General features: G+C 45.9%; 1 protein-coding gene across 5 annotated transcripts in view; it reads left to right on the forward strand.

The window, feature by feature from the left end:
* ATP11C (ATPase phospholipid transporting 11C (ATP11C blood group)) overlaps nucleotides 1-21,723 on the forward strand; it is a 905,856-nt gene that overhangs the window by 739,053 nt on the left and 145,080 nt on the right. For all 5 annotated transcript variants that reach the window (XM_078688608.1, XM_078688607.1, XM_078688609.1 and 2 more), the window contains exon 21: nucleotides 19,233-19,335. In XM_078688608.1, coding sequence (XP_078544734.1) covers nucleotides 19,233-19,335 — 103 coding nt within the window. The remainder of the gene's footprint in view (nucleotides 1-19,232; nucleotides 19,336-21,723) is intronic.

Genomic DNA, 21,723 nt, shown 5'->3' on the forward strand with positions numbered 1-21,723 from the left:
GTTAGCAGTCAGGCCCTGGTGACTACAAATACCTTGCAGAAGATTGATAGCCATTGCAATGAAGAGCCATATTGTAGCCTTGTCCATTGAGCCGTGTTAGAGTAACCTAGGCACAAAACAGAGAGTGATATTGAGAATTCACAGAAGTGACATTTCCTTGTGGACATGTGCTTGCTCTTTCTTTAAATGAACTTGCCTAGAATAGGTATGAAAGCAGGGGGATAGGGCTGCATGGGAGGAGTCACAGGCCGATGACCGATGCATGACAAAATTATACATAAACACCAATTCATGCTCTTTTCCAAGATAAACACCAATTACAAAAATAAACAGTAAAACAATTATTACAACCAACCATATCTACAGTACAAGTGAATTAGATCACAATAATATTGGTAAGTACTAAATGTAAAAATTAAAATAGTACACAAAAATGAAGGGCAAAATGCAAACCTTGAATGATAAATACACACTGCTGCCTTTTAGAAAGCACTGTAAAGTGATTTTAGTGTCTGCCAAAGATCTGAAATCTAATTAGGAAACCTATTTTAGAAGATTTATAACCACCTGAGCTTGTAATTATGGGGTAAGAGAGATTCTGAAGGCTGACAATATGCTAGAAATGCTTAATGTCAGCCCAATAAAAATAATTTCATCTCTAGTTCTTCTTTATACATGTTGCTTTCTATATATCATCTTGCCTATTTATATTGACTATTATAAATGTATACACTGGTTTAAAGCAAGCATTTATCTGTCCAACAATACAAAAAATGAATGTTCTAACCTTTAAGTATGTATAAGTTATAGTGTACGTGATTGTATATATATTTTTTTTCCCAAGAGATTTCTCAATTAAAGTCCAAGCAAAGACAAAGAAAAAGCCTGCACTCCAGGGATTGACACCAATCGTATTTATAGCTCTGGCTGACGCGTTTCCACCACCACAGTCGTTGTTAAAGACCCCGGTGGTCGAAACGTGTCAGCCAGAGCAATAACTACGATTGGTGTTAAATCCTGGAGTTCCGGCTTTTACTTTGTTTGGACTTTAACAGATAAAAAAAAAACTTGAATTCTAAAACGGGTCCTGCACCCACTGCTCTGGACCGGCCCGATAGGTGGATGCAGTCAGAATCAGCAGGATGAGATATATATTGATATATATATATATAGATATATATATAGATATATAGATATATATATATCTATATATATATATCTATATCTATATATTTCAGCTACCAGTACACCAAATAGTGAGGCACTCAATCGGCGGGTGCTGCCTCGCGGTGGTGTACCGCGATACAAATCAACGCTCCAAATTCTCCCCAAATCCTTGGAAAAGAAAGGCAGCACACCCGGGACACTCCAGTTTCACGAAAGCTTTATTGGCAAGACAGACGCGTTTCGGGAAAGCTCCCTTCCTCAGTGTCTAAACACACTCTCAATACGCAGCACCATTTTAAGGCAGGCAGTTCATCAAAATAAAAGAGGGGTATCGCATAACGCGATAACACCGGCGCCATATTGAAAGTATAATACTTTCATTGTGTAACGCACATAGCAGTAATTTTACATATATACTGTCAACAAAAATGCTAATGCATACATTTCTACATCAATTATGCCACCTTGACAGATATCTTGCCGTGGATCGGCAAAGCAACCCACTTGGGTTGCAAGTCCCTCTAAATTTCAGAAAGTTAGCCTGAAACCTTACAAAATTATTATGTTAAAATGCAAAGTGGATGAACTGTAGATGGTATTAGCATCCACACTCTCTCATTAATCTTGTCATTTTATGCATAAAACATACATATTACCCTACATTTTTGTTCAAGCAGTGAAGCAATTCACATATTTAAAATAGTAAACAAACAATTCAGAAAAATTCAGAAAACTCTTAGATAGTAGATATTACAGGGACAGTCTGAACTTGTGAATATACATATAATCCATCATTCCCCAATCTACACACCAAGGTGCACCGCCAATTCTTCTCCGATATTCAGGCCATCAGGGACCTTAGTTTGCAAATCTACTATGTACCTGGACTCCAATCTGCGGAGTCTCTGCATTCTATCTCCGCCTCTCGGACTCTCAGGTACATAGTCCAGACAGAAATATTGACGTAAATTTCTATCACTTTTGTGTTTGATTGCAAAGTGCCTAGCCACTGGGTAAGAAAAGTCCTTATTTGCGATGGCCCGCATATGTTCGAGAATCCTAAGCTTTACTGAATTGATGGTGCTACCTACATACTTCAGATTACAAGGACATTTGAGACAGTAAACAGCATAAGTGGTATGACATGACATGAATTTGTTGATTTTCTTCACTCCCCTGCAACCCTTTACCTCGTAGGACAATATCCTTCTGCTAAAGGCACAGGCCTTGCATCTGCCACATGGGAAAAATCCCCTTGCCTCCTGTAGTGACCCTGTTTTTTTAACCACTGGTTCAAGATGACTATGCACCAGATGGTCTCGCAGAGAACGAGCTTTTTTAAAGGTAATCGGGTGCGGGAGGTACATCCGAGCCAATAATGCTATCCGTTCTTAAGACATGCCAATGTCTCCTCATGATGGATCTCAACCATGTAGAATCGCGTGAAAAAGTGGTAATGCGCCTACATTTTCCGTTGTCTTGAGTGCCTTTCAGTTTCTTATCAAACAGATCCTTCCTGGGTATAGATTCTACCCTAGTTAATGCTTTTTGAAGGAGTTCCACCTTATATATATCTATTCTCCTACTGGCAGTAGTTTCCATAGGAAAAGCGTTTTTGATTTGCTAATAACTTTTGAGTTGTTTGATGAATCTTTGCGAAATTCTCCAAATGAAAAGTCTATCCAGGTCAGCTCCTATCCTGAAAGTTTGGAGGTGATTCGTCAATCCTAGGCTGAGAAAAAAGGGGGGACCAAAACGATTTTTTCGGGTGTTAATTTCCATAGGAAATTTTGAGACAGGCTACAGCTGGAACTGCTGAACAGAATTATCCCAAATATGGCAAAACGGTAATTCTTGGTTCAGAAAGCGACCTTTTATAAATGTTGTAGTTGCTGAGAAATTCAAATATAAAAGTTTTGATATCTATGGCCGCAGTGGATTTGCGAACCCTCCCCACCACAAGCTTTATTCCAATTGGCTGTCAACACTTCAAACCAGGAAGTTTTGGCAGCCCTCTTGTGACTCGGTTCTACAGGGAATTAGGCATGAAAGACAAGAAAAGGGGGCAGGCTAAAAACCCTCTAGGCCTGCTCAGGGGGTCCAACAAAGACCCCCAGGCCCAAAAAAAGTATTTTTTTAAATCGGCCGAATTCGCGCTGGGTGCGCGAATCCGGACTGAAAAGAAAAAAAAACGAAGCCTAGGCTCCCACACTTCATCTTCAAAAAGCCCCCGCTTGGGCCAGGCCCCGGGGTACTCATAAATTATATTGCGGGGGCTCCCGCAGCCCCGGGGACTATCACCTCCCTGGGGCTTATTAAATTAAATGCGGGGCACGCAGCCCCCCTGTAGCCCCGGTGACCGCCACCTCCCAGGGGCTTTCTAAAGAAATGCGTGGGGGTTCCAACCTCCCCCCCACACTGCTCTGGGGACCGCCACCTCCCCGGGGGTACAAATTGGTAGGGGGTGACTCCAGGGCTGCTCCGGGGACCGCCACCTCTCCGGGGCTAAAAAAAAAAAAATTAGTGGTGGGGGGGCTGAAGCCCCCACACACTGCCCCGGGGACCACCACTTTCCTTGGGCTTCACACATGTTGGGAGGGGGGCCGCGCGGCCCCCCTCCTGGAGTTCTCAATGGCCCTGGTGACAGCCACCCCCCAGGGCCGGTTCCTGCAGTGTCCCGGGGTGCCCAACCCGGGACACTGCTGTTTGCTATGGCAGGGTGGGAGCATGGATCCCGCCCTGCCATAAGCAAACTCTGCTTTGGATTTTGGAAACTAGAGCAGGTTGTTAACTTCTTATATCAGGCATGTCCCCTCCCTCCACCACTGTCCAAACGCGCACCCTAGCACGTTGTAAATTGAGAGATTAAGTCCCCTTGAATCCTGAGGGTCCCTGGGGTACAACTAGCCCACCAGGTACTTCCAGTAAGTGCCAAAGAGCTGCGTTGTAGAGAGGTGTAAAAAGGGGCGTGGCCTTGGACCACCTCTCTGCAAAACAGCTCTGTGGCGCTTACTGGAGGTACCTGGTGAACTAGTTGGCCCACAGGGACCCTCAGGATTCATGGGGACTTAATCCCTCAATTTACAACGTGCTAGGGGGCGCGTTTGCACAGTGGTGGAGGGAGGGGACAGGCCTGATATAAGAAGTTATTATGAATCCGAAACCGGTCCCAGGATGCTTGTTTCCGGTCCAGGAAAGACATGGCTTGGCAGTTCGGGCTGGACTGTTCCCATAAGGCACAGGGTCAGACTGATTTGCATATAGCCATGTCTGAACTGGGGTGCCTGAGTGAACTAAAGAATGGTGATGGATTAAACCCAGATCAGTTGACTGGGGGTGAGTGTTTGATTTGTTCAAACGCTCCGTCCATCATCCCCTTTTGTATCGCTTTGATATAAGAAGTTAGCAATCCTGCTGTGTGGGACTTACTGGTGGTAATAAAAGGGGTAGTTGGCCCCCAAGGTTGACGTTAGGGGCTAATTACTCCTCCTGTTACCTCCAGTAAATCCCACACAGTGGGATTGCTAAGCGGTGTTTCGAAGGCCCCGCTCACCTTTCTCCACCACTCTGGAAACGCAACTGGTATCTGTTAGAAGGTGGTTCTGACACTATGAGCCGCCTGGATTTTATCGCTTTTTGAGCACCTAATTGTTGAGCTTTTACTATGGGAGAGCCTCATAATCTGGGACTCACCCACAGTGAACTCATAATGAAGGAGACTGCATGGGTATTTTACTGGTGTCCCCCAGGCTTGACCAGGCCACTACGCAGCAGCTGGAGTAAGGGACACCGGGCTGGTTACATGCAGACACAGCTGTACGTGCGTGTGCACACGTGTATGGGCTGCGCAGGGGAGATTCCTAGCGTGCGCAGTCCAGGAGGAGCTACAGAGTGAATGGTGTGGCAGGACTTAAGCAGAATAGGGTGGTGACGTGGAATAGGCTTTATACACTGAAAAGAAACATGCCAGGGAAAGTCAGTGTGTTTTATTGTGTTTTTCACTTCATTATTCCCTTATGGGGATGTGGTGCCCATGGGCTAGAGTAACTTCCATAAGGCGTACAGATTCCAGGCACGCACTAAAGTCCACTGTAGCGGATGTGAATATTTGTACTGCTTTTGGGTCATACAGAACTATCATATTTCTCTGAGCCAGCTATAACCAGACCCTGGCTGAGGGCTGACCTCAGCAGGATGGATTAATAACCTTTCTCCCACAAGCGAAGGCCTGCTCTTCAGGAAGAGAAGATGGGTGGGGCTATAGGCTCATCCATCACTGGGTGCCAGGCACCAGGCTGCACCAAGGAGGGAAGGCAGGGTGGGGGGGGGGAAAGAGGCTACAGAGCCCATTAGGCCAGAGACCCTGGACAATGCTATTTTGAACAAACCCAGAGCTGGACAAGAAAGAGGGAGCAGGGAAGTGATGTGTTTCTGTTTGACCAACATAGACTTCCTGCCAGCTCCCTACTCAACTTTTTAAAAGTGCTTGCACAAGAAGGGAAGCTCTCTCTGGGGTGTGGTCTGCTGAGGTGGAAGGTGCTGGAGCCTGGCACTGGGCAGTTGGAAGGAGAGACCCCCTGACTGCCCCCCAGGGCCCTAACAGCGCCAGAAGAGCCCAGTACCGGTGTGCAGAAGCAGGGGCCTCTGCGCAGGGAGAAGAGAGGCCCAGGAGGAGAGCCAGGTGAAAGGCTGGCACAGGGAGCCAGTGAAGACCGCTCCCTGCAGAATGCACCCTCTTGGAGACCCGGAGTGGGAAGGAGGGGGGCACCTCCAGGAGCAAGAGGACGTGAAAATGGGGATGATCGGACCCCCATGGGCTGAGATATGGCCCCCAGAAGGTAGGCTACCTTTGAGCCCTAAGAAGACCGACGACGAAGTATGTGGGGCTCCGACGCCAATCTCTGACATGCCCTCAGTGTGGGTCAGGTCACGGGGGCTGGCCCCAAAAGTAGTCAAGTCGGGGGCAGCGTCGCGCTCCCCCGTGAAAGTGCCCAGTGGGGTGCCAGGAGCCCACCCTGGCCCCTGTCACGCTCCCCGTGAAGAGGTGCAAGGGAAGGGACCTGGGATTACAACTCCTGGCCATGTATGTGACCAGAGGTTGGGGGGGGGAGTGCCATCGCGCCCCCCCTCCCCATGCGCGCGAAGACGGAGGCGGGGGGCGGCTCCCACGGCAGCACATGAGGGTGCTGGCCGCATGGGGAGCCGGGGGTTGGGCTCCCCAGGCTGCCCTCCACCAAAGAAGGCAGGCGGGGGTCCCAGGTGGGACCGTGACTCCAGAAGCAGTGTTGGGGCATCGTGGGGCCTGGGTTGGCCCGGGCTCCGGAAAATCGGGCGGGGGTGGGCTCCCCAGGCCGTTATGCTTACCTGGGGGTCCGGGTGGGACCGGACCCCCCCAATGTGGCCTGAAGATGCAGCGAAGCCACCATCAGTTCAGCGCGGATCTCCCTGGCACAGCGGGAGAGCCGCTCATTAAATATGCATGAAAAGGAGCTGAAGCGCCCCATAATGCCTTGCAAGGCATGGGGAAAACATAGTTTTGGTGCTTGTGGTGGTCCCAGGAGAACTGGGTCACCGCCAAATTTGTGCAAATGTGCTGGGGGAGCTGCTGAAGAAGCGCAGTCTACCCCCTGCACGAAGAGAAAAGTCCCACCCTAAGGGGCCCATTAGCATGTCTGGCGAATCACCACCGCCCGCATGGCGGTGGTGATCCGCCTGACATCTGTATCCGCCCGCAAGCCAATTCCCCCTGCCATATTACTATGGTGGTGGAGACCCCGGCGGACGGAAAGACTGTCTGCTGGTTGTCCGCCGGTAGGCAATCTGCCCGATTGCCTACCGGGCGAAACCAGCTTGTTTCGTATAATCAGGCTGTTTGCTGCCGACGTCGATAACGCTGTGGCCTCCTTTTTGAATCAGACAAATTGTGACATATGTCCAGCTGTTTCTGAAAGAACAAAATACTGAGAAGAGGAAGCATTAAACAATAAGAAAGTGGCTATCCTCTGCCCATTTCCTGAAATACACTTCAAAGCATTTCCTATGTTGAAGCTCCTGTCTCTAAATATTCGACAGACTGTCCTCACCAACTCATATAATAACATTGATCTAAATAGGAAATGGATGGTTGATACTTTTATAGGGTCATCACATAGATGCATAAAATCCATGTCCTGATGATGGTCTTATGAAATAACTTCGCCAAGACCGAAACGTCGACTATTGTGTCTAATTCTGCACGTGATTTACCAACTACGATTGACTTTCATTTATTTTTTGATTTGAAGTCATTGTATTACCATTTTTTCAGCAGTTTAGACCTATTTTCTGATGTATTATAGGAGTGTATGAAATCCCCCCTTGTATATCTGAAATGCATTTTTTTCCTGTACCCTTTTATATTATCTAAATCTCTTTGTTCTTAAGAAAATAATAATCTTTTTGATCAAAAACCTGGTTATTGTATTTATTTACTTTGTTAGTGTGGTAACATTATTCAATTGTTCTTAAAGATTTTTATTTTTCAGCCACTAGATTTTTAATAGTGAGGGTTTTTAATCAATTCAAAGTCCCTGCCTAGCTGACATTCATAACCTAAACAAAATCCCTTGCTGGCCTCATGTACCACTGAGACATCTATTCACTCACCAACGCACCCATACACACACTCACCCACCATACAGCTATTTTCAGATGCACTCTTGAACCCATACACACAGTGAATCAACCACTCACATCTATGCAGAGAGTCACACACCACCTACCCAACCACACACTCAGGCAGCCATACAAACACTCAGGCAACCAATCAATAATCTATATAGACACTCATGTAGCTACTCACCAACGCATGCAGCAGCTTACACAACAACAGACAGACTGACACAGGCATTCACAAAGTTGAGTCACTAACCCATGCTTTCAGTAAGACACATTTATTCACTCACTTATACAGTCAGTCACGCTCCTACTAAATTTTCCATCCAGGCACTTATACACCCACTCAGTTTTTACTACACCTTAACATATATATAAAATATATTTAAACTTTATAGAAACACACAGTCACTGGATGATGTCATCAGTGATGTCATTTAAGATATCAGTGATGTCGTCAGTGATGTTACTGACCATGCCATGAATGATGTAATATGTGACGTAATCAGCAGTGCATTGCGGGGGCACGAGTTATAGTTAGCTGACCTAACTATAACAGCCGAATTTCTTTCGTTTTGTATGAGTGAATGTCCAACTAACTTTAACCTGCCTGAAACCTTTGTTTTTTTCAGTGAATATATATGTATATATGTACATATATGTATCTACACAATCTCCTCACTCTTACTTCCTCAGAAAGGAGAAGCGGCACCCAAACCTCCTTGAGCCATTAAGATATTATATTTTTGCTTCATCAAAAAGTGATTAATATGCATATAGACTGCCAATGCTTTTCAGCCTTTTGATATCGACTGGACCATAGAGTCCCAAAGCAGAAACAGTCTGTGTACAAATGATACGGTTTGAAAGTCCATCACCCCCTTTTTTTTTTAAACAGCAAGAATGCCCATGCTGTTATACAGACACTGGTCCATTTCATGCTGCAATTTTTTTATTCAGTGGATAGAAACCTCATGTTCCTTCCCTTACCTGCCTGTACTAATTACTTTTACTTTTAAGTAAAATGTTCGCATCAATTATTGTGCTTTTTTTTAAAAACTTGTATTCATAATTCCATATTTGAACCACCATTTAAAACAAAATGCATAAATCATCCCATACATGAATATTGAATTAAAATATATATATATATATATATATATATACGTATGTGTGTGTATATATATATATATATGTATGTATGTATGTATGTGTGTGTGTGTTTATATATATGTGTGTTTATATATGTGTGTGTGTGTGTGTGTGTCTATACATACATACATATATATATATTCACTGAAAAAACCATAGGTTATAGACCATATATAGTTAGGAATTAGCATTTACAAAACCTTGAAAATTCACTGAAAAAACCATAGGTTATAGACCATATATAGTTAGGAATTAGCATTTAAAAAACCTTATTTTACTCACACAAAACCATTGAAATTCCATATATAGTTAGTTGCACTAACTATATATCGCGCACCCGCAATCCACTGCTGATCATGTCACATATTACATCATTCATGACATGGTCAGTGACATCACTGATGACATCACTGATGACATCTCAAATGACATCACTGATGACATCTCACTTGACATCAATGATCACATCACTGATGATATCATTCATGTGATAATACAATGCATCTCCTCACACTCTAATATAACCTCCGTTACACCCAGTGTTAAATAGAGAGTATCATTTTTGAAACCATTGACACACCAATACTAGTTACTACATACGCACTCACTGATTCCTATGTCTACACACACATTCACTCATACAATCATTCATACATACAATCACTCATCTTTACAACACTATCATATGCACTCATACACCTATACAGACACTCACACTCTGCCACTCATCCATGGAGTTACTCACACACCTAGTCAGTCCTGAAAAGAATCAATCACACTTCCATTTTCTCATCTATACAGTTAAACACAGAACACCTTACATTTTTGAAACATATACTAACACATAGTTACTCTCTTATAGAATCACTGATACAAGTACACATTGATCTGCACAGAGTCACACACCACCCAGCCAGCCATACACACACTCAGTCTCCCATACAAATACTTGTGCAACCAATCAATAACCCATATAGCTACTTATATAGCTACTGATCAACACGTGCAGCAGCTTGCACAACAACAGACATACTGATGCACACTTTTAGACAGTTTAGTCACTAACCCGTGCATTCAGTAAGACGCATTTAATCACTCACTCATACAGTCAATCACGCACCTACTAAAACCTTCATTCAGACACTTATACATCCACTCATTCTTCAATATGTAAAACATATTTAAACTTTACAGAAACACATAATCACTGGATGTTGTCATCAGTGATGTCATCAGTGATGTCACTGACCATGTCATGAATGATGTAATATGTGACATGATCAGCAGTGGATTGCGGGTGCGCGATATATAGTTAGTGCAACTAACTATATATGGAATTTCAATGGTTTTGTGTGAGTAAAATAAGGCTTTTTAAATGCTAATTCCTAACTATATATGGTCTATAACCTATGGTTTTTTCAGTGAATTTTCAAGGTTTTGTAAATGCTAATTCCTAACTATATATGGTCTATAACCTATGGTTTTTTCAGTGAATTTCAATGGTTTTTTAATAGCAAATATCATAAGCTGTCGAATGTCAAGTACGTGGTAAGTGAAAACATTTTCGTGTTTATGCACACTGATCTGCTTTGAATGGTGCCCCCCCCCCTCATTTCTATTAGGAGTACTCTCTCTTTGCAGATAGTGAAAGGTAGTTAACGCAGGCCTTTGCCCCCGTTGTAATCCGTCGTGCCTGCTTCTCTCTCCATTTGATTGATTGTTATCCAAGTATTTACTGTTTTAGAATTAGTTCTCTTTGGTTCATTCTCTATTTACAAACAAACACAGAGTCGCAATACTCTGTTTAGTCTTTGCAGATAACGAAAAATCGTGTAAAAAAAAAAAGAAAAGGAATCGAGCAAAATCAGTAGGCCCCTAATGGGATCTCTTTTTGACCTCGCTAAAATAGAAACATTAGGAACAACCCCTCATGACAAATACAAAACTAGTGAGATGAACTGAACTCCACACAATGATGGCTGCAAAACAGCTCGGCTCCGCCACCCACCCCGCCCAAAATAACGATAAAGAGCGGCTGCCATGATTGGTTGCGGAATGGCCACAACGGAGCTACGAAATGGTGGTGCTCTCATGCTAACCCCAGCTTCAGTCTGAAACATCCAGAAACACTGTAGACTACCAATTCGATCAGTTCCGGTAGCGCCCCAATGTAACCCGGTAGAGAAGAACTAGCCCTCCCCTCTTTGACTGATGGTTCTTGTTGCCTGTCCCTTCTGTTGTCATTTAACAGAACTATTTAGCCTGCTGAAAGGGGTTGTGTTTCGACCGCTGGTTGGTGGAGACATTTTGACTATATTCTGGACCTGCGTTGTCGCGTAATGCGTCATATGAAGCGCCGCGTTAGCGCATCCGGAAGTCATCCGGGGCGCGCAGCGCGTAACGTAAGCATAACAAGTCATGTGACTTGTTAATAAAACTTTTCATTGGTTCATTTTACTTTTCTTATTCTAATGATGAAAGCCTTGGTCATATCACCTAAAAATTACGCTTTTAATTACTTCCGAACATTATTTTTTCTTAAATATATGTTATAATGTTCCAGGCTAATGTACTTTCCCGGAAATTTTACAACTGTCCTGCAAGTAAAATATATTCTTTTTTCGAGAAAAAGAGCGTTTCTTCGTCCCATGACGGAGCCGTTGAGCAAAAGAGGGTCGACCTGCTGTCTTAGTCGCCGATACGCCTGAATATGAGATTCTTAGCGATCACTTTATGTTGCAGGAATAGAAAACACAACAGCCCTTGACCATTTATCTTTACTGCGTTCCTTCGTATTATACCTTTTACCCTTCATGTAATTGGTCTGCTTTATTTCACTTGCCTTTTAATGATTCTAAAACAGTGACTATTATTAAAAACTTTACCAATGTATATACTACTACCATGTTTTCTTTTAAAAACCTTTATTGTGAAAATTTCATTATACAAATACGAGCCTATAACCACGTGGGCCTGCCACGGAGCAAACTGTAATCGTATATGATGAATAGACATTTACACTGTAGAGGAACGTAACGGGCGGGCCATTAGGTTGCAAGAACTAAGGTGTCTAACAGTTACGGAATCGGTGGACGTACATTTTATAATTAAAATACGACAGGGCCAGTTACAATAAAATTATCTAGATATACATTTGCGGGTAAGTACCATGGGTGACGTTAATTCGAACTTTCAACAGTACAGTAATCAATAACACATCAGAACTTAATATCAATAGGGATGTCGAAATATTCAATCAATTCTCGTCCCCGCCCGCCATGTGCTTCAAAACTGCATACGTATCTCGTGATTTCAAGGTTCTGCAACCAGTACACAACAAGGAGTTACGAGTCCCATTTATTCCGGCGCCATTTTGGGCGAGGACGGGCAGGTCCAGGATATAGTCAAAATGTCTCTACCAACCATCGACTATGATGATGTTCATATGCTGTATTTATTAGAGTAACACTCATCTGTCCACATGAAATTAATTTACCACAATCTAAACATGTCATTTTAATCTTTCCAAAGTTCTTCTAAATATTTGGGACCGTTTCCCTTGCCTCTGAAGCTCTCAGTGCCACTTCTTTGATGAATGTACTAGCAGGTCAGGGGTTCTCCTCCAAATCTCTCTTTTATGCAGCACTATAATTAATTGGTGCCACCTCTCCATATGACGATGCATGGTATAGTTACCACAACTATATTTTTTTTCGGTTCCTCTGGAGAGTTCATCGTGGCAGATGAAGCGTGTAACGTACCGGGCATTTACCTTTTTTTGCATGTACAGGAAAGGAAAAAAAAATCGAGCGTCCAAGTTCTAAGGTGTCCCAGGGCCATTTTAGTGGACCAGGCCCAAATCCAAAGAACAGGCCGCCATTTTGAGAGTCCTCTTGCAGCCGCCTGTCGCTGTAGCATCAAGAGCAGCCGAAACTCAGCTGAATGGCAACTGAAACGGTAAATGGGCGCCCCACTACATTTCAGCATTGTAGGATGACCACACCAGTACAGCAACTTGCTAGACATCACCTCGGTGCCATCCGGATCTCGGCGCCCCACTGCAGATGAAGTGCCTCTCAACTATGAAACCACCACGGTGACATCCGGATCTTGGCGCGTTGTGCTGCCTTCGGCCTATTCGCACATCGGTCCGCTACTGACGCCATCTCACAGGCTAATGGGATGACCCACGCCGAGTTTCAGCATTGTAGGATGACCACACCAACTTGCTAGACATCACCTCGGTGCCATCCGAATCTTGGCATCTCAACGCCTAGTGGTATCTTCCATACAGAAAATATTGTTACGCTGCCTTTGGCCCCATTCGCACATCAGTCCGCAACTTAGACATCACCTCGGTGCCATCCGGATCTTGGCATCTCAGCGCCTTGTGGTGTCAGTCAGAAAATATTGTTGCGCTGCCTTTGGCCCCATTCGCACATCAGTCCGCTACTGACACCATCTCACAGGCCAATAGGGCGCCCCACGCCGACTTTTACCATTGTACGATGGCCACACCAGTGGCACAACTTGCTAGACATCACCTCGGTGCCATCCGAATCTTGGCATCTCAACGCCTAGTGGTATCTTCCATACAGAAAATCTTGTTACGCTACCTTTGGCCCCATTCGCACATCGGTCCGCAACTTAGACATCACCTCGGTGCCATCCGGATCTTGGCATCTCAGCGCCTTGTGGTGTATTCTCTTCAGAAAATATTGTTGAGCTGCCTTTGGCCCCATTCGCACATCGGTCCGCAACTTAGACATCACCTCGGTGCCATCCGGATCTTGGCATCTCAGCGCCTTGTGGTGTCTTCTACTCCGAAAATATTGTAGAAAATATTGTTGCGCTGCCTTTGGCCCCATTCACACATCAGTCCGCTACTGACACCATCTCACAGGCCAACAGGGCGCCCCACGCCGACTTTTACCATTGTACGATGGCCACACCAGTGCCACAACTTGCTAGACACCACCTCGGTGCCATCCGGATCTTGGCATCTCAGCGCCTTGTGGTGTCTTCAAATCAGAAAATATTGTTGCGCTGCCTTTGGCCCCATTCGCACATCGGTCCGCTACTGACGCCATCTCACAGGCCAACGGGGCGCCCCACGCCGACTTTCAACATTGTAGGATGGCCACAGAAGTGCGACAACTTACTAGACACCACCTCGGTGCCATCCGGATCTTGGCGCGTTGTGCTGCCTTCGGCCTATTCGCACATCGGTCCGCTACTGACGCAAACTCACAGGCCAACGGGGCGCCCCACGCCGACTTTCAGCATTGTAGGATGGCCACACCAGTGCGGCAACTTGCTACACACCACCTCGGTGCCATCCGGATCTTGGAATCTCAGCGCCTAGTGGTGTCTTCTATTCCGAAAATATTGTTGCGCTGCCTTCGGCCCCATTCACACATCGGTCCGCTACTGACGCCATCTCACAGTCCAACGGGGCGCCCCACGCCGACTTTCAGCATTGTAGGATGGCCACACCAGTGCGGCAACTTACTAGACACCACCTCGGTGCCATCCGGATCTTGGCGCGTTGTGCTGCCTTCGGCCTATTCGCACATCGGTCCGCTACTGACGCAAACTCACAGGCCAACGGGGCGCCCCACGCCGACTTTCAGCATTGTTGGATGGCCACACCAGTGCGGCAACTTACTAGACACCACCTCGGTGCCATCCGGATCTTGGCGCGTTGTGCTGCCTTCGGCCTATTCGCACATCGGTCCGCTACTGACGCAAACTCACAGGCCAACGGGGCGCCCCACGCCGACTTTCAGCATTGTAGGATGGCCACACCAGTGCTGCAACTTGCTGGACACCACCTCGGTGCCATCCGGATCTTGGCGCGTTGTGTTGCCTTCGGCCTATTCGCACATCGGTCCGCTACTGACGCCGCCTCACGTGCCAACGTATTTTCTCCGCATTTTACACCCTATGCCGCATAACAGGTCATGTGACTTGTTTATAAAACTTTTCATTGGTTCATTTTACTTTTGGTTTCCTAATGATGGAAGGCTTGATCATGTGACCTAAAAACAACACTTTTCATTGGATGAAAACTTTTTTTTTTCCCAAACGATGAAAGCCCCACCTTGTTTCTGGATGTTTCAGACTGAAGCTGGCGTCAGCATGAGAGCACCACCATCTCGTAGCTCAGTCGTGGTCATTCCGCGAGCAATCATGGCAGCCGCTCCCCACCAGAAGCCTGCAGGAGTCGGAGCCCCCAAAACTTTTGATGAATTCTCAAGGCGGAGGGGACGCTTTCGAGAATGGGGTCCAAGACCTAGCAGACAAGCGTCCGATTTCCAAGGTGTCCCAGGGCCATTTCAGTGGACCAGGCCCAAAAAGGAAACAGCCTGCCGCCATTTTGAGAGTCCTGTGACAGCCGCCTATCGCTGCACCGCAAGAGTGGGCGCAACTCAGCTGAATTGCGGCTTTTGACACAGTGGACCAAAAACGGACGGAATGGCAACTGAAACGGTAAAGGGGCGCCCCACTACAACAGATGACACTCCACCTGGAGAGGCCCGTTCACGCCGCCTCCCCCGGAGCGCCCCACGCCGTTATTCGGAGCAGCATTGTAGGATACCAAAACCAGTGCGGCAACTTACTGGACATCACCTTGGTGCCATCGTTCTGCTGCCTTGGAACTATTCGCGCAACAGTTTGCTACTGATGACCCACCCCCCGCGACGCCCCATGCCGTTATTTGCTGGGTGGCAACTTACTAGACATCACTTTCGTGTCATCTAGATTTCAGCGCGTTCTGCTGCCTTGGAACTATTCGCACAACAGTTTGCTACTGATGACCCACCCCCCGCGACGCCCCACGCCGGAAATCTGGACGTTGTGCTGCGTTGGGACTATTCGCACAGCCGACCGCTACTTCGTTGTTTTTCCCTAAAAATGTTTATATGTTATTACTATTTTTGTTTTCTTGTATATATTTATAAATTATTAAAGTTTTATAATCTTACTACTTTGTCGGAGTGCTATATATTTTTAATGTGACACATAATTGTAAAAACTTTGATGTACAAAGAGTCATCCCTGGAATCTTCCGCTTCAGGCTCGGTCCCCTCCCCAATCACAATACAGGATGGTTTTCAGATAATAGCAACGCTTCTGCTGTGACGGATCTCATCGAGTGTGGGCCTTGATCTACTATAACTCCTTTGAAGAGGGGTGATTCTTTACAGCTGTGGCCATAAACTACATCTGCAGGGCTAGCTGATACCCTAGGACCAGCCTGGACAATCGGACACAGAGGAAAAGGAGTGTCAGAGGGTGCGGTAGTGAATAGGGCGAAAGGGAGGTGTCGGGCGGGCACAGGGTGTGATTCTCAGGGAAGAGCAGCGCAGATGGGGGGAGGTTTATTACCCATGCATAAGACAGAGAGCGGGGGTGACCACTGCCTGGGGGAGATGCTTGCGAGGGTGGGGAGCCATGCTAAGGATCGACAGCGTGCACAGAGTGGGTCTGGTCAAGGCATCTAAAATGGCTGCCGTGCACGACAAAAGTGTGGCATTTGAAAAAAGACAAGATGGCGCAGACAATGTTTTTCAACACTTCCTGATTTCCTTCGAATCGAACGTTAACAGACGTTGGGGCATATTACCAAAGTTAAGCGATATTTATCCCTAACGATGCTTAGCAACGATTTTTTTACCGTCAGAAATTATCGCAGATAAACCTTGCTATTATCAAGGTTTATCGGAAATACGATAAAAAACGACCGCAATGCATTAATATCGCTGAAAACTCAGCGATATTCATGCATTACCGAGCTAATGCTCTTAGCCATGTTATCCACCTCCCATTGGATAACATGGCTAAGAACTGCTCAGGGCAGGTGGTAGCTTTTGGAGATATTCGCGCTTATCTCGAATATTTCCAAAAGTTGATAATAGGAGATAGCGATGTTAGCGACTGTTTCCAGTCGCTAACATCTTGGCATGCCCACTTTGCATGTCATTAGTGATAAATATCACTCACATGCAAAGTGGGGCCCAAGATGGTCGCTATATTCTACTAGCCGTCGCTAACTGGTGTTAGCAACAGCTAGGTAATACACATATAATTTTATCTCCGCGAAGCGGAGCGCTGTTACAGATATATATCTTGTTTCTGAACGTTAATTTCTCAAAATGCACTGAAGCACATATATTGAGACCTAGCAAAGGCACATCGGGCTACCAGTCCCTACAATTTTGCCAAGTTTCGTGCAAATCCATTCAGCTGTTCGATCCTACCGAGAGACAAGATGGCGGCCGCTACGGACTGTTTGGAATGTTTACAGACACCGGAGAGCCAATCAGCTTCGCTTCGCAAAGCTCCGTAACGCGAAAAGTACGCGAAGCGGTGCGCTGTTACAGATATATATCTTTTTTTGAACGTTAATTTCTCAAAATCCACTGGAGCACATATATTGAGATCTAGCAAAGGCACATCGGGCTACCAGTCCCTACAATTTTGCCAAGTTTCGTGCAAATCCATTCAGCTGTTCGATTATTATTATTTTTATTTTTTTTTGCCCCGCGGGGCCCTTTTAAAACCTCCACATCAAACCTAGGGGGTGAGCGACAATGTACTATGCCCCCTTATGGTCATTTGCCCCTTCGCTTTGGCCTCCTCTTGTCTCTCGATCCTACCGAGAGACAAGATGGCGGCCGCTACGGACTGTTTGGAATGTTGACAGACGCCGGAGAACCAATCAGCTTCGCTTCACAAAGCTCCGTTGCGCGTAAAGTACGCGTCCTGGGACGCTGCCAGGTCCGCTGTTACAGATATATATCTTTTTTTAAACGTTAATTTCTCAAAATCCACTGGAGCACATATATTGAGACCTACAAAAGGCACATCGGGCTACCAGTCCCTACAATTTTGCCAAGTTTCGTGCAAATCCATTCAGCCGTTCGGGCTAAAAGTGAGGCCAACCGCCCTATGGAAAACTCAATGTTAAAAACACGTTTTGGGACCCCCCTTTTTTCTCGGCCCCCCCTTGACGAACCCCCCCCCAAATTTTTAAGGGCTGCTCAGAAACAAAATGTGCCATTTTCCTGAAAATTTCAGCCAATTCCGTCCACAAACGCCCAAGTTATTAGACATAGAATTTTCAAAAATCCCATAGAGAAAAAATCCTAACTATATATACCTACTGGCGACCGCCAGTAGGTAATATATACATATATATATATATATATATATATATATATATAACATCGAAGCTGGGGAACTGGGTTCCAGTCTTGGCTGGGACGCTCAACATCCTGTGATTCTGGGCAGATCACTTATCTCCCTATGCCTACCAAAATTTTAATTTCTCCTTCTGTAACAAAACTGGTGCTCATGTATAGCGCTCTGATACCTTTGGGTCGAGTTTGTGCTATACAAAACTAAAAAAAAGAATACATTCATTTGTAGTGCACATCAGTCACCATCCTCTAGTGAAAATTAGTCACCATTCTCTAGAGCACATTAGTCACCATTCTCTAGAGCACATTAGTCACCATTCTCTAGTGCACATTAGTCACTATCCTCTAGTGCAAATTAGTCACCATCCTCTAGTGCACATTAGCCACCCTCACTAGTGCACATTAGTCACCCTCCTCTAATGAAACATTCTTCAGTTCTTTTCTGACTGATCAATATAAAGCACAAGACGACAAGGTAAATCAAACCCATGCGGGCAACACAGCCAGAATCAATACCAAAAAGGGAAATTAAAAGCACGTGGTAATGTCATCTGCATTCTGTAGTTGATCAGACAATAGTCACACTATCCTGTCCTATTGCAGGACCAAGAATTATGTGCAGATGCAATCCCCACTAAAAACAGAAAAAAGAAAATAATAATCAAAGCACACTGATTATTAAAATTCATACTAAAACCATTCTGGAGGAAAAAAGCTATAATGGATACTGACTACACAGCTAGCAGTTCATTCCTGTAGGTGTACCAGTAACTCTTCATCTGAGTTAAGTAAACATCTACCATAGGTGTCAAGAAGGCTTTTGATGAAACACGTTTATCCATTTATGTTATTTTTGCCTACAACAAATCATTTTGCATGATATCCCCCTCTGTAGTGCTGATGTTTATTTGTCTGAGGAGCAACTTGGTTGAAATATTGGGCGCTACCTGAAAGCTGTTGTGAACCAGGAATGAAGGGCGCAGGCAGTGTGAATCTACTCGGGAGTTTATTTTTTTACATATTTATCTATATGTTTTATTTTGTTTTTAATAGATCGTGAAGATGGTGAAGAACACAAAGGGCAGCCCTATTACGTTATCTATCGGTGATGGTGCAAACGATGTTAGTATGATCCTAGAAGCACATGTCGGTATAGGTAAGTAGGTGTTTATCAGTGAAATTATTAGTGCAATGTAGGACATAAAGGATTGTGAGGACAGAAAAAAATATTTTGTTGTGAAATTTTAAGAATCCCTTCTCCATATAGTGTATGCGTGTTTTCAATCTTTGACTCTTCCACTTGATAAAGTGAGGTTTGTATAAGGTTAGAAAAAAGGTCAGTATCTAATATTTACTGGGGCAAGTTTGGCCATTATATTATCAACAGTAAAAATTAAGTTTACTTTGCCATCAGTGGTACTGTAATTCATTAATTGACAAAGGAGGCTGTATCAATATCTCATTCTGTGCGCTTCACAGATGCAGAAAGGGGTCAATTTGTTTTTCTCATCTTCAGTGCGCAAATTAACTTTAAACACCTCCGAGTCAGTGCATGAACTGCAGAAAGCAGAACTCAGAAACTCAGGGCAGTAAATGCTTCTTTGTGTCTCCGAGCGCTGCTGTAAGCACCTCATGAACTAAGTCTGAGATTTTCGATTTGATATATGCATAGTAGCGGGGGAAACCACCCAGCTCCCCAGGAGTTTGTATAAGGTCTTTTCAGTGATTAAAGACACTTAGGGGTCTATTAGGAAGGCGGTCGGAAAATCACTCCAATGGTAGTGGGAAAACACCACCCGATAGAACCGTGGGAAAACCCTTGGTCCAATTAGTATGCTCTGCAGTCGAAATCCGACCGCGGCGATCAGATCACAGCAGTTAACATTGCGGTGGTTGCTGCTGCCAACAGCACCGCCGCGCTCTCCAAAAAAGTATGTCCTGCATGTCCCTGCACTGTGTGGCAGGCACTGCACAGTGCCTGCCACCTGGTATAGGGACATACTCCCCCCAGTGCACCCACACCCCCTAATACATTGGGGGCCCGCAATGGACCCCCGGAGACATTCTCCGCATGCCTTTCCACGGTCCCACCATTGCGGAAAGGCTGGCTACCGCCGGCATCATAATCGTGCCGGCAGTGCTTGGCCCTGATGTGCCACAATTGTAGCGGTCCAGCTCCGCCCGCCAGGCAAGCGGGGGAACTGCAACCGGCGGAAAAGTGGCAGGCAGAAAATCTCACCGATGCGGGCATGACCGCAATGCTAATCGGCCCAGCGGTTCTCAGGGTTTCGATCGTGGGCGGATGTCCGCCACCGGTACGGCGGTTGCTACCGCCGGCCCAGCGGCGGCCTTCCTTTCCGCCATCCTAGCATCATCAGCACTTTTCCAGCTCATATTTGCCACCCATAAATTGTGTGATACTTTAGCAGGTTATTTTGTTTCTAAAATAAAATACTTTACACCATGAATTCTTGAGTTTTGTGATGAATTCCAATTGTGTGAAGCTAGGCTACCTCCAAAGCCCTTGATGACAGTGTTGTTGGAATTTTAGCTGTATCCTTTCAGAATTTAATTTACCCAATATAGGCTCCAGGATACATGAATCCTCTAATACATCATTTGAAGGAGGTCTGTCTTGAACCTATTGTGTCCAATACATTACATACACTTACAGTGAGATTTCAGTCAGCCCCTTGATCATGATTCAATCAATAAATCAATCATGCCATTTGTATAGCGCACTACTCACCCGGGAGGGTCTCAAGGCGCTTGGGGGGAGGGGTATGCTACTGCTCGAACAGCCAGGTCTTGAGTTGTTTCCTGAAGGCGAGATGGTCCTGGGTCAGCCGAAGGTGGATGGGGAGGGAGTTCCAAGTCTTGGCAGCCAGGTAAGAGAAGGATCTTCCTCCGGCGGTGGCTCTTCGGATGCGTGGTACGGCTGCAAGGGCGAGGCTGGTGGACCGTAGCTGGCGGGTGGGCGTGTAGAAGGTCAGGCGGTCGTTGAGGTACTTGGGGCCCAGGTCGTGGAGAGACTTGTATGCGTGGGTGAGGAGCCGGAATGTGATCCTCTTGTCGACGGGGAGCCAGTGCAGGTTCCTCAGGTGGCTGGAGATGTGGCTGCGTCGGGGTACATCCAGGATGAGTCGGGCGGAGGCGTTCTGGATGCGCTGGAGTCTTTTCTGTAGCTTGGCTGTGGTTCCGGCATAGAGGGCGTTTCCGTAGTCCAGTCGACTGGTGGCGAGTGCCTGGGTGACAGTCTTCCTGGTCTCGGTCGGGATCCAGCGGAAGATCTTGCGAAGCATACGCAGGGTGTTGAAGCACGATGAGGAGACGGCGTTGACTTGTCTGGTCATCGAGAGGGAGGGGTCCAGGATGAAGCCCAGGTTGCGTGCGTGGTCGGTTGGCTTGGGTGCGGTGCCCAGGGCTGGGGGCCACCAGGAGTCGTCCCAGGCGGAGGGCGAAGATCCCAGGATGAGGACTTCCGTCTTGTCCGAGTTCAGTTTCAGGCGGATGTCCTTCATCCACTCGGCGACGTCTTTCTTCC

This window comes from Lissotriton helveticus, chromosome 4_1 (assembly GCF_964261635.1).
Source record: "Lissotriton helveticus chromosome 4_1, aLisHel1.1, whole genome shotgun sequence".
NCBI classification, from domain to species: Eukaryota; Metazoa; Chordata; class Amphibia; order Caudata; family Salamandridae; genus Lissotriton; species Lissotriton helveticus.